Below are 13,843 nucleotides of genomic sequence, written 5' to 3' on the forward strand. Positions count from 1 at the left end.
CCTATCGTTTAATTTTTCCCCTGCAGCCGAAAGCAGAATGTTGAGATCATCGCACCTCAGGCCGCTGATCTCCCGAAGAAGGTCCTTGAGAACCATTTCACAAGGGATGCGAAATTCCGGCATCGTTTTTGCCATGCTTACAAGTTTATTAACATCTCCGTTAACTACTTTCTTGAATATTTTAGATAGTAGCTCGTGCGGCAAATCGGTTATGCAAGCCATGTTGTTTTTTTTACTGTATGTTATTTATATACCCCAACCCAATTTTTGTTTCGTGTTCATGGCGATGGTGGTGCCTAGTGCGGCGACCCGTTCACCCAGCGATGCGTCTCTGCTCACGAACCTTTCGAAAGCTGCATGCTCTAACTTTCTGTCTGCTTCGTGACGTGCGTCCAGATCCGTCTGCGTGGTGTTGTAGGCGATGTCGTGATCTTTGCATGCGGCGTCCAACGGATTCACACCCTTGTCTCCTCTCTCCAATCTTTTCTCGAGTTTGGTGCCCGGTCCGCAGTACTGGTAGCCAGGTAGATGCATCTCGAAAGGTAACTTGTTGATGATGTCGTTTACGAGTCCCTTTCCTTCGGCCACGTTCCAGAATTTCGGAGGCAGCGTGTTGATGATTTTGATGAGGTAACCTATGCCCTTGTCGTCGTTCACGATGAAGTTGGAAAGTTTCGTGCTGATCATGTCCACGATGCCAACCTTCTCGTTGTAGAAATTGCGGTTGCCTGCATTCTCTTCGCCGGCTATCACCAACAATCGGTCCACGAGCTTCCTCACGTCGTCCACCCAAACGAATTCTTTGGGTAACGTGTTGTAGCGTTTGACGCCGCTGCCTGTTTTGACCTGGTTCCAAATCGGTTTGATGAGATTCCTGTACTTCTCGCCGCTGCTCGATTTCACCCTATTCTGCGAGGCGTCGTTGTTCTGGTACAAGGCATCCGTCATGATCAGAATTTCCTTGTAACTTTGGTAATCTTCGTCGGTGTAATCTTTCGGCTGCTTTTTGGCGACGAGTTCCCACAGTCCCACCGTACCCGGATACCTGTTCCAACTATCCTTGTCGCCTAAATTGACTTTCATGTCGTTGCCTTCGAAGGTCACCTTCGATTTCCCAATCTTCCACACCACACCGCCGCCTTCGCTGGTTTCCATGCTGGGATACAATCCGAACACTTCATCCTTGTCGAATTTCCCCGTGCTCAGGTAGTCTCGTGCCAAAGGTCCCAACTCGATTTTATCCGAAGACGACGACGTGCTAACTATGGCTCGACGTCGTGCCGGTGCATCCTTCAGTTCGAACGGCGTCGAAGGAATGCTCGAAATGGGCGTGGGTACGGCGTAACTTTTAGCTGCGAGCGGTACGAGTTCATTAATCAAATTTTTATTTTGTTCCGTGACACTTTTAATTTCTTTACCTAGACTGCTGATGGCATCGATCACGGGTTGATCCTGACGTTTCTTCTCTTCGTAGAATCCGCGATTCTCGGATTTCCAACCTTTGAAGCGTTTCGCGAGGTAATCGCGAAGCTTGAGATTTTCGTCCTCGATTTTTCGTTTCGTCATGACGTTATTTATATACGTCGTTTCTCACAACGTTGCAACGTTTAGAAAGTCGTTGATTTTGTTTCTGTATTTTCCGTCGTTGGGTTTCCTCGTCATGTCGATCGTCACAAATCCGAAATCGTCACCGTTCCAGCAAGTAGAGCAGCCTTCCGAAAATTGATTGTAGTTCATGTCTCCGCCTACGTAGTCATCGTGCGCGTGCTTGAGGTTGGTGTGATCTTGACGAAACAAACATATGAAATTGGCGTTGTCGCGCACTAACTGTTTTGGAATTTTGGAAAACGTTTGAGCTAGGTAAAAACAATCCATTCCTTTGTGACGACCTTGCGTGAAAAAGTTGCGAATTTCATTTTGATTTTCCAGGATGGCGTCGTCCAACACGACGACTGAATTTTCACGACAATCGTCGAGTGGTTTTATTTCCGAGGCGAATGTTGCAATGTCCAGACCATCGTACAGTTTCATCAGTTGCTGGTATTTGGATTGCTCCAAACTTTTCGAGAACACGTACAGGTGTCTGTTCTTCCAATTTAACCAATTCGGTGCGAGGAGAAAATTGTCCACGAGCAGTGTCGTTTTCCCACACCCCGAAGGACCTACGATCAGACAGCGGATGCTGTCGGGAAGCAACTCGCCGTTCTTTTTCTTCGTTTGACTTTCCGGATCCGGTAGACGCTTCACCACGTTCCACGTACTCACAAGATCACTTCGTCCGCGTCGATCCAACTCTTTTCCGGAAGTCCCAGCCATTTGACAAACAGTTTGTCACCTTTCCTACGCAATACTTTCTCGATGAGGTACGTGTCGGGGTGTTTTGTTTTAGAGAGTTCCTTTTCGTAAAATCTTCCTTTCAAAATCTCGCCGCTACTATCTTTTATTATATACGTGTGTTGGTTTCCGGGTAGAACTCGAACCACCGTAAAAAGTTCCGTGCTCCAATTTTTTGTGAATCCCTTCTCGAAGGTGCGTTTGAATTTGCTGATCCTCACCTGGTCTCCAATTTTGTATTTAGCTTTTTTTGTCGTGGGAGTGTACTTTGGACAGTAAACGGTAGAAATTAAACGCTGCTCGTCGGATTTGGTAACGTCAGCTGGCTTCATGCCTATTGTTCTGTGTACTGTATCATTATAGGTGTCGACGAGTTCCGGCAGGATGTCGACCCATTTGTAATTTCCCCGAAGCGTGAATCGTTTCCACATGTGTGTTTTCAAGGTTCGATTGAATCTTTCCACGATGCTGGCTTTGATGTGACTGAAGCTCGAATAATGTCGAATGCCATGTTTTTGAATAAATTTTTGGAATACGGCGTTGTAAAATTCTTTACCGTTGTCCGTTTGCAGAAACCGTGGTCGTCTGCCACAGCTTTTGCGAAAAATTAATTTGAATGCTTCCGTGACGCATGTTCCTGTTTTCACCTTCAAAGGTAGAGCCCATGCGAATTTCGAAAACGTGTCTATGACGGTGAGAAGGTACTTGTTGCCCTTGTTCAATTTATGTACGTTTTTCAAATTGCCGCTACTCATCTCCACGAGGTCGCTTTGCCAGAGGTCGTCGATGCCCTTGGTTACCACAGCCAAACGTTCGTAGTTGCGGCGTGCAGGTTTATGCAATTCTTCGACGATGGCCTGCCTAGACATTTTTTTGTTTAGAGATTACGTTTTAAGAGAAGCACCAGCGTGATGGGATTCAAAGAGGGTGGTACTTCGCTCGTGTTTTGAATGATCAGCTTATCGCCGGCACTCACGTCGAAAACGGTGAGATCTTCGTCTTCGTGTATTTCATATATGTTGCGCGTTTCGTTCCAACGTGCCAGAGGAATGTTTCCTGCTTTCTGGACACCACGATTCGATATCAAAGTCATGGTGGGAACGCTAGCTTTTCTGCCGTGAGACCAGTACGAAAATTCGTTTATCTGAATCGTGCCATCGAGGAGAAACTTGTAGTACGGATGATAAGGATGCAACATGTACAGTTTGTTACCTTCGACGAACGTGGAGATTCTCTGTTGATTGGGTACGCTGTTGATTTCGATGGCTTGCAGAGAATGCAGTTTAGCGAATTTAGTGTCGACGCCGAGCAGATTACTGTGAACTTGTCCGAGTTTATTTTCGATGGGCAGCAGATGCTCGACTATGGTATCCGTTACGGCAGAAAACGACGGTTTGATTTTCACTTCCACGTTCAACTGCTTGTAGTTTTCGTTGAGTTCTTGCAACTTGGCACCGAAAGAGGTCAGCGTCGATTCCTGCGTGGATTCCAGCACTCCAACTTGATCTCTGATGTTGACGACGATGTTCTGAAGGTTCTCGACTTGATTCAATTTCGAGCTCTTCTCGGTAAGATCGTTCACGATGCTTCGCATCTCTGTAAACTGCATGTGAAGGTCGGCGACGCTCTGCGAAGTGGGCAGCGTCGACACCAGCGAACTGATTTCGTCTCGAATCTGTTCCACGTTCGCCGTTTCCGTTTCTAGTCGTTTCAGCATTCGAGATATGTTTCTTTTCAAAACGTGCAATTCTTTGGAGGTGGGGAGATTGGCCACTTTACTCTCGAGATCGCTCAATGAACTTTTGATGTCGCTCGAATCGGATAGTGCCGTCACCGCCGTTTTCAATTTTTCCAAATCTTCGCTCGAAGGTACGCTCGTCCGTAACGATTCCAAGTCACCCTGTATGTTGTCGAGTACGTGATGAAAATGAGCGAGATTCGTTTCGACGTTCAAATTTTCTAAATATTCGATCTTCTGCTGAACCGTGCTTAACGTGTCTTGAATGCTCGTCAACGCTCTCGCTTCAGCGTGAATATTTTTAATTTCTTCGTTGATCAATTCCAAGGACGCCTGAAGCGTGGCGATGGTGGTTTGAATGTGTTCGAAATCTTGATAGGCCTCCAATTGAATTTTTATGTTCGCGACGCTTTTACCGATGACCTGCAGTTCGTCCGACGATGGTAGGTTCGTCATGGTATCTTCCAAAGTCTGCAACTTGGATTTAATTTCTTCCAACGTGGCGGTGAATTCTTCTTGTAATTTGGAAACGACGACATGCAAGCGTTCTGCGTCTATATCGTTCACGACGGTTTGAAGTTCAGAGAAATTCTTTTCTATTGCGGAAGTTCGTTCTTCGATTTCGAGTTTCAATTTTTCCAAATCTTCATTTTTCGATTGAAATTGCTGTAATTTGGCCAAATCATTTTGAAGCGAATCCACGCTCAACTGTATATTTTGAACGCTGTCGTAAGAAGGTACGTCTACATAATTTTTTATGAGCGTTTTCAGTTCGGAATCGATTTTCAGAATGGGGTCGAGACATTGCGTTTGGAGCGTAGCGATTTCCGACTCTAAACTTTTGTTTAAGGTTTCCTGCAAAGCGATCAAATCGGTCCTCAACTTCTTAACTCGAATGTCCAACATGAGAATCTCTTCTGCATGGTCTACACGCTTGGTGTTGCCGAAAATGTCGTTAGGCATTTTTGGTTAACGGTTATTTATAATAGGATAGACGATTCGTAATTCTACGAAGAGAGGAATAAGTTTGTCGTAATCTCCGAGGAGTTCCATGTAAAGATAATCTCCTGCGGAAACATCGTACGTAATGTTAGAAAGCATCTTGTCGTGCTTAATTCGAAAAATGTTCTTGCCGGTAGAAATTTTGATTTCGCCTGCGTTCTCCGGATTCACGGTGATTTGAAGTTTCCCGTCGATCGGAATTTCGTAGAAATCTAAATTGTTATTAAAAACATAAAACATCTTGCCCACATCGTCATTCAGTTTCGTCCAAATGCTGTTGAGGTGAATGATCAACAGACCGTTGAGTTTAGGTAACACGGAAGGTAAGACTTCATGATCTGGTATGGTTTCCATAATGATCTGTTTTTTGAAACCGAACAAATTCATAGGCATGCTGGTTATTTAAGAATACGGTCATAGTTTTTTTTTTTTTGTAATGACAGTCAAAGTGTTTTTTTTTTTTTGTTTTGTTTTGTTTTTATGAATCTTCTGTTGAAGATGGACATATGTTGCAGGTTTTGCTTTCTGCTAAGCGATAGTGCCCCCACGGCAATGTGTGAATACCACACTCGAGGACGCACCTCTTATCGTCGTTGGGATCCAGGGCAATTTTTCTAACTTTGTTTGTGGTGATGATATGGTCGACGCTCTGGATGCGCTGTTCTTCTCTTAGAACCGACGACCTGGTCTTGAGGCAATCGACAAAGTCCTCGAATGCGAGATGCTCCCGAACCACCTGTCTGCCGACACCCTTGGCCTTCTTGGTAACGCTGCCCTCGGCTTTGATGGCATAGGCCTTGGCGCGAAGACCTGCAAACTCGAGAATTACATCACCGTCCTTCTCGTCTTTGAGTTTGCCAGGCACTTTTTTGTTTCGGGGCAGGATGCCGTACTGGTTCGGCTGGGTATAGCCCGAGGTGTCGAAGAGGTTAACCAAAGATGGGGCTGTGGCTATATCCCCGTACGCATCGTCCGTGCGAACGTGGTACACCAAGCTGTCCGTGTCCGTGTAGAGTAGGCTAATATTGTCGTTATAGTGCTGGCGTAGTACCCCATAATATGTTTGAAACATGTGCAGCTTGCTCAGGTCTAATACTGAGGCACCAACATAAATTGGCTTGTCGAGCCTCACCTCACTCTTCCTCATATGCACCAGAGCAAGCTGTTCGTTATAAATGGTCCTCGATTTGAATAACGGGTTTGCTACGAGCCTGCGACATTGTGCTTTCCTCGTTACCAATTTTATGTCCATGCGATTCCGTACATTCTCCATAGTTTTGCCAAACACCGCATTGTTCATAAGCTTGAAGAAATCCTTATCGAGCTCGGACGTGGCTGCGGTGCGGTGTTTGGTGTTGACTTCAATATATGGACGCAACCACAGAGAATGCTCGAACTTGAGGATGCGGTGAACTGCGCGGACTGCGACCCCTCGCTGCATCAACCACCGGAGATTCTGGTAGTGTAGGACGTAATTCTTCTTGGGCTCGAAATCCATGACGAGCTTCTTCTGGTTGGAATCGGGTGGACACTTGAACTCGGGTGCAGGGGGGAGATCGCTGAACAAATCCTGCAGCTTCTCGGAGAACGCAAGGTCCACCTCGGCGAAGAACCCATGTTCCGAATCGTCGAAGCTTTCGACGTCGAAGTTGGAAGGGTCAGCCCACTCGAAGCCTCTAAAGGGGAGTGACTGCATCATGGAGTGCCCGTAGAGGTTATTGACGTCCGTGTACATAATATAGCTGGACGGCTGTGAGGGCTCGTAACCGGTGGCCATGTGGTGATTGTTGGCGCGCGAGTGTCGCTGCGACACCTGGACCATTCCACCCCGCACGGCACGTTCCACAAACAGCATCATGTCCACGTCCGAAAGAAGCTCCAGCTCGATCTTCGTCACCAGAAACATGGCTGACCACGCCAGTCCGGGGAGACTATAGAAGTAGGCAGGGTCCAGCTGGTAGATCTTCATGGCGGTCGCACGGAACGTCTGGAACACGTCGGCGAGGAGCGTCACATCAAGTCTGAGGTAGGCGTCGTGGTAGTCCCCGAGAGTTCGACAGCCCAGCTTGTGCCACATGGACTGGGCATGGTGATAGTCATCCTCGGTGATGTTCGAGCCTCGCAGCTGACTGTAGAACTTCGCCTGGGGGGGGGGGTAGCGACGTCTCTGCGAACTTGGAAGGGTCTGTAATATATTCGTAGGGATAGACCCCCTTACGCTTGAAGAGGCCGGCGTCCAAGTGCGGAAAGTTTCCGGAGGTGATGAGCATTTGCTCGTCGCTAAGCTTCCCTGCGAGAGCATCGAGGCTGGCCGGGAGGAACCTCAGGGAGTCGAGGAAGCGAAGTTCGACGGTAGAGTGTGATCCTGGGATCGACACTCGTTTGCTCACACTGATGTAACGCTCCTCGTTCTGGGCAAGAACGTTGATTCCCTTGTTGTCGTATCCAAGATGCCTGATCAGGTAGTGGAAGTCGTACCCCGAGCCATTGTGGAAGAAGATCGGGATAAATCGAGGGTCCCGGGCCATGAGGTTGCATCCGTTGCACCATGGACCAACATATCTACCGGTAAAGTGATCGTGGTGTTGGACTTTACGGTTGTTGGCGATGTACTCCTTGACGCAGACAGGGCAAGTGATGGCCTCGTCGTGTCTACGCTGATCGTCGGGGGACAGTGGGGGCATAGACTTGGGGGCCAACAGTACCTTCCCTATCTCGATGGCCTCGACAACCATCCTCTCGAGGAAGTGTTTGGCTGCGTCGGGACCACGGTACACGTAGGGCTCGGGGGCGATGTGCTGGTCTCGTCGCACCACAACGTAGGCATAACTCGAGGCCTCGTGGAGTTGGTAAGGGGTGGTGGAAGAAACTTCGGGGTCAGGATCGCAAGTGGACAGGGGTTTGAGGAAGGCTTCGAAATCCGCGATGATGATAGCGGGATGCTCTACCATGGCACCGTGCATGTGGAAACGCTCCACAGTGCCAGGTTTGGGCAAGACTGCCACACCCGGCTCGTTGGCATTGCAGTAGATCTTGTGGCTGGCAAGCTTCTCTGCAGCGATGTTGGGGCCTCTGATGCGCTGATAATCCTGCTGTTCTCGATTATGAAATATTGACAAGCACCTGCAACACACCTCGACGTGGGTTTTGTCTTTGCTCTGTTGGCTCGACACCAACCGGGAGAGGTAACGGATAAGAGTGTAGTGGTGATGGGTCTCGTCCTTGATGAGCAGAAGGTGAATTTCCTTCGCACCATCAACGTTTACGTCGCTCACCCGGATGGGGTACACCACATTTTCGTCAGTGAGACCGTAAACGTTGATAGCCAACCGCGTACGAGCCTCGAACTTTCGAATGTCCGGGACCTCTACCGGGTAGTCGATCCCAGCCATGGCAACTTCCAGCTCTGCCTCATAGGGTAGGTAGTGGCCAACACGTTTTGGATTATTTTTTGGCTCAACTGGGTGCAACGCTGCCAGAACACACCATACAAAGCACTTGGCGTCACTGTTCTGAATGTTCAGGACGGCCTTTTTTGCCGCAATGGTAGGTGGTAAGGGGACGTAGCTGGAGGCGGAGAGAGGTATGAACTTACAAAGTTTGACGCACAGTTCGTGAGGCTCGCCACACAGCGAACCCCCCGAGCCTTTAGCTTGGTGTTCCTCCTGTTTTGCCACCAGCTCATCGGCAAACTGGTTGTAGATGACCTCGAGGTTGTCGACATCCGCCAGATGCAGCGTCTTCGCCTTGGTGTTGTGGCAGAAGCTGTAAATTTCATCGGACGGCTTCTTGTACTGGCAACGTAGCGATGCGTAGAATTTGGTGGAGTGCGTTGCAAGCGTATCACCGAGGATGGAAATAATCTCTGCTCGCTTCTCCTCCAAAAAGCTACGCACGTCGCATGAGCCCTCCGAAGTGATGACAAAATCTTCTAACAACCGCTGGAAAGCAGACTGGTTCGCTTTCGCCACAGACTTGACGCGTTTGGCGGATGGTGGCGAGTCGGCTTCCGCTTTCCTCTTGGTCGAGCTGGTCGACGGTTGGGGAACAGGTGCTCCGACGACAACTTTGCATGATGTTATATGCCTCTTCAAATTATTAATGGTAATAGGTATACCGCACCTGGGACATGGTTTTTTAGCGGTTATACGCTTACCAGGTGTGCAGGTACGACAATGTCTTGCAAAATGTGCGCTTGATATGGTTATCTTGCACACAGGGCAACTTTTCTCAGATTGCATTTTTTTGGGGGGTATGTTTATTTATATGTGATCTGTTGGTAGTAGAGTGTTTACAAAAAAATATCTTACGAGAAAAATTTTGCAGGCTAATTCTAATTAGTGTTAGTTTGAGGGGTTTATTTATATATGGGTGGCGTTGTTTTCCTCAAATATGTATTTTAATAAACCCTGTAAAAAAAATTAAAAAAATATATAAGAAGTTTGAGAAAAAAAACACGTGAAACTCTACAGAGGTGCGGTAATCTATAACCGCAGCCGTTAGAAAACTTTTACATTTTTGGTTGGGCACCACGCACCCTGGCGAGGTTATAGGGGCCAGGCATCCTAAAAACAACCATTATTATTTTGTTTGTTTGTTTGTGTTACAATATTCCCCCCGAGAGAGGTTTACAAAGGTCACGATATACGGAGTTGGAAAATTACGATATGGCGCATTCGCTCATTACTCTTGCCAGCCATAAATCTCTCTCTCTTTTTTCATCTTACAGCAAAGTTGGCATCTCTATTTTTTTTTTTAGTTGTAAGTAAATTGCCAACACACTCTAGTTAATAATGCTACATATTATACGCGCACACGCACACACATACTATATTACCATCCACCCATCTCTCTTTCTTTTACGGCAGTACATATTTGTTGTCGGCTCTCCTTGTTTAGTGTGTGCAGGTTGGCAAAAATTGCTTTATGCGCTGTAAGGCAAGCCTCAAGCAAAGTTGTCAGCTCCTTGCTTTAGGCTAGGTTAGACCAAAAAAAAAAACCATGGTGATTTTTTTTTCGAGTGAGGAGTTGGCAACGCTGATTTTTACTTGAGGGCGGTCAACCGGGTTGATTGCACAAGCAAAATTGTCAGCTCCTTGCTTTAGGTTAGGTTAGAGCAAAAAAACCTTGGTGATTTTTTTTTCGAGTGAGGAGTTGGCAACACTGATCTCCACTTGAGGGGCGGTCAACCGGGTTGATTGCACAAGCAAAGTTGCCAGCTCCTTGCTTTAGGTTAGGTTAGAGCAAAAAAGGCTGTGGGTAAGCTGTCGGTTGTTTAACTCTTCCCTTTCTCTTTTTTTTTTCTTGTAAAAGGCTATGGCAAAAATACCAGTAGGTTGGCAACCTTGCTTTATGCACTGTAAGGCAAGCCTCAAGCAAGGTTGACAGCTCCTTGCTTTTAGGCTAGGTTAGACCCAAAAAAAAAACCTTGGTGATTTTTTCGAGTGAGGAGTTGGCAACACTGCAAAAAAATACCTCAAGCAAGGTTGCCAGCTCCTTGCTTTAGGTTAGGTTAGACCCAAAAACAAAAACCTTGGTGATTTTTTCGAGTGAGGAGTTGGCAACACTGCTCACCACTTCAGCTCACCACAAGAGGACGTTCAACCCGGGCACTTCCTCTACTAGTATATTTGCGTTTTAGTAATTTATATTGCTTATATATATTATATGTATGCCCTAAAAACTAGCAAAAGGTGCATTACTTAAATATATGCACCATAAATATATAATGTAAACAGCAATTCCAAGAAACAAATGTAAGGTTGTCCTTATTAGGAATACATTTTCCAGGATAGATGTAAGTAACACTGCTGCACAAACATGACACAATATGTAAACTAAAATTATCCATTTTTACTGTATTATGTCTGTCTCCTACAATAAGTTGAGAAAGATCTTTAATATTAAAACCAGCAAATTTCACGTTGTGAGAAAATTCTATAAATGTTTCCTTCATTTTAGTTTGAACGGTTCTGACAACTATTACAAAATACGACTGATAACATTTTCGTTTTACGATGGAGAAAATTAGGTTAATGTGGCTAATTTAACAAGAGAAATAATTATCATTCATTGGTTTTTCTGATTTTGTGAGCTGCCGTTTTGATGATGGACGACGACTGACTATAAGATCCAAAGTTTTGTTCAGATTAAGGTTCTGTGCGAAGATAGCCGATAACCTCCCTCCCCCCTCAAGGCTCATACCTAGAGTTGCAAGAAGGGCGAATCTTAGTTGTGTCTAAGTGATGAAATCTTTGGGGAGCCGATACAAAATTGTTTCCGAAATAAATGTCCCGAGTGTTTTACCATATTGGGAGACGAAACTTTATTATTTATATTATACGTACTATTACTAATCGAATTTCAGTATTTCAGAAAATAATATGTTACTAACATTTTGTGTAACAACATCTTTATTAGTGGTCTCGCTACGTACAATTGTCGTCCAGTAACTAAACAAATATATCGCAATCCCATGTGATCTAATTTTCATATGCAAGATCATGTATGGTCAGTCATATCACAGATAAACGTATTGTAAGCAGATATGGTACTCAAGCAGCAAACCTTTTGCGCTTTAAATTACAGTCTGCAAGAAGTTCCAGCATCGACCGCTGAGAGGAGCCACTCGCACTTTTTGCTCAGGCTAGACATTACGCACAGGTCAACGAATGATGTATATCTGTATATATTTATCTGTGGTAATATTTAAACACATTTACTGTAAAATTTATATTTGGACATTCCAGAGTTACGTGTGTGACATTCAGACACAAATGTAAGGTTCTAGACATGTGATTTTATTAAAATATTAATAAGCAAGTGATTTCATATAATTATGAAGTACCGGGCCTCCCCGATTGCGCAGTGGTAGCGTTGTTGCCTTGTAATGAAGGGGTACCGGGTTCGATACCCGGTGGAGGCACATGGCACAGTGGTTCGGATTCCACTTTAAACTGTAGGTCCAGTCCCGATTAGCCTCTCTGTGCATAAAGTGGACTTAAAACAACAATTCAAAAACAATTATGAAGTACTTTGTGGTGTCTGATAACAAATGAAAAAAACTTCGAGTATGATGGCATAGTCTGAATGCATGAAAAGTGTTAACGAAATGTGTTACATGTGTGAAGCTTTAAAAATGTAGCAAAGTTTGACTTCATTTGTCTGTAAAAATATATGCTACAGATGCTAATAATTTTTGTTGGCTGAAATATGCAAATTATGTGCATTGACAAACATTTAAACCTTAATGCAAATATAAACAATAATAATTTCCAGATTGATTAATTTCCACCTTTTCGTGGAAAAGTATTAAATAATTTTTAATATAACCACTCATTTTCTATGCTTCTCTTTCGTTCTAATCCATCTACGCATGCGCAATGCCATGATCTAACATTACAAATTAATTATAATTCTAAACTTACGTAATAAATACTGTATTTTTTCAGCCAGAAAACCATCCAAAGAGAACAGTTTATCGGCCATTGTGGATAAAGACAAGCGAAACGTCAACATTTACCACAACAACTTGTGTGACGAGTCTAACACGAATTTCGACTTAAAGTCTCATACGAACACTATTAGCGCGTGATATTTTCGTAATAAGTCTTGTATGCTTTGTTATAATTTTAATATATTTGTACATAGTGTAATAAATACATACAAACACAAAGTAGTGTTTATTTGAACAGCTTGTATAGCCATTTTGTGTTGTTCCCACGTATAATATTTATTTTGTACGTTTATTTTTAATGTAAGGATTATTTTTCAATCTAAACCAAAGCGCTGTCCTGCCCGATGGCGTAGTGGTAATAACGTCGGCTTATAACCAAGATGTTCCTGGTTCGATACCCGGTGGAGGCACACAGTGGTTCGGATTCCACTCTAAATTGTAGGTACAGCCTCGAAGTACCCTTACTGTGAGTAAAGTGGAGTTAAAATCGGAACTGGACATGCATTTTAAAGTGGGGCCCGAACCACTATGTGCCTCCGCCGGTTATCAAATACGGGACCTCTTCATTACAAGGCGACGACGCAAAGATCTGATTTTGCATTTAGGGTTTGCGGAATGAAATTCTATTTTATTTTACCCACTCTACCATGTGAGCGGCAATATATTCCTTTTAGATTAAAATATCAAATTATACCAAGCATTTGGCCCTAGTTATGTACACTATGTGTCCAAGTCATGTAAATAATAGTTTAGAAAAACACCAAAGGCTTTTTTCTTGCCACTTTATTATGGCATTGTTCACTTCGAAAACAGCATCAACTCTTGCGGCAGACTATACCTGCCGCAAAATTAGTTTGGTATTGAGAGCTGAAGGAACACGCGTCACGGTGTTGCCATATCATGTACACACATAAATGTCTTCACTTGTTTTCTTCTTCCCTTCAGTGTTACCGCCGGTAAACCCTCTTTTTTCAAATATTTTTATGCATTTATCTTTAATATACGAGTAATTGCTCATTATATATTATGCAAACTATTAAAACAAGCTTCTATGCCAGAGTTTAAGTAAATTATTTGAAGAACTTAGAGACTGGTTTACGTACGCCACTGATCGCTCTCCATCACACCTTTGTGATGACCGGGTTTCCTCTTTTTCCAGTCAACTTGTGAATGTGGGTTCATTTCTTGCTCTCCGATTGGCTGTTGGAAAGTTACGGAGCTCTGATTGTGAGAATATCTTATTTGTGCTGTACGTTAGGTTAGGTTAGATTAGATTAGAAAGCAGCAAATTTGCGCTGAAAATAGGGAATAAG

General features: G+C 44.5%; 1 protein-coding gene across 1 annotated transcript in view; it reads left to right on the plus strand.

Moving 5' to 3' along the window:
• Window positions 1-12,738, plus strand: part of LOC145993746 (nose resistant to fluoxetine protein 6-like) — a 79,178-nt gene extending 66,440 nt beyond the window's left edge. Inside the window, exon 13 of the mRNA XM_083129498.1 lies at window positions 12,526-12,738. Coding sequence (XP_082985624.1) covers window positions 12,526-12,668 — 143 coding nt within the window. The 3' untranslated portion in view covers window positions 12,669-12,738. The remainder of the gene's footprint in view (window positions 1-12,525) is intronic.
• The last annotated feature ends 1,105 nt before the right edge of the window (window positions 12,739-13,843 follow it).

The sequence above is a fragment of the Lepisma saccharinum genome, chromosome 10 (genome assembly GCF_977018435.1).
Source record: "Lepisma saccharinum chromosome 10, izLepSacc3.1, whole genome shotgun sequence".
NCBI classification, from domain to species: Eukaryota; Metazoa; Arthropoda; class Insecta; order Zygentoma; family Lepismatidae; genus Lepisma; species Lepisma saccharinum.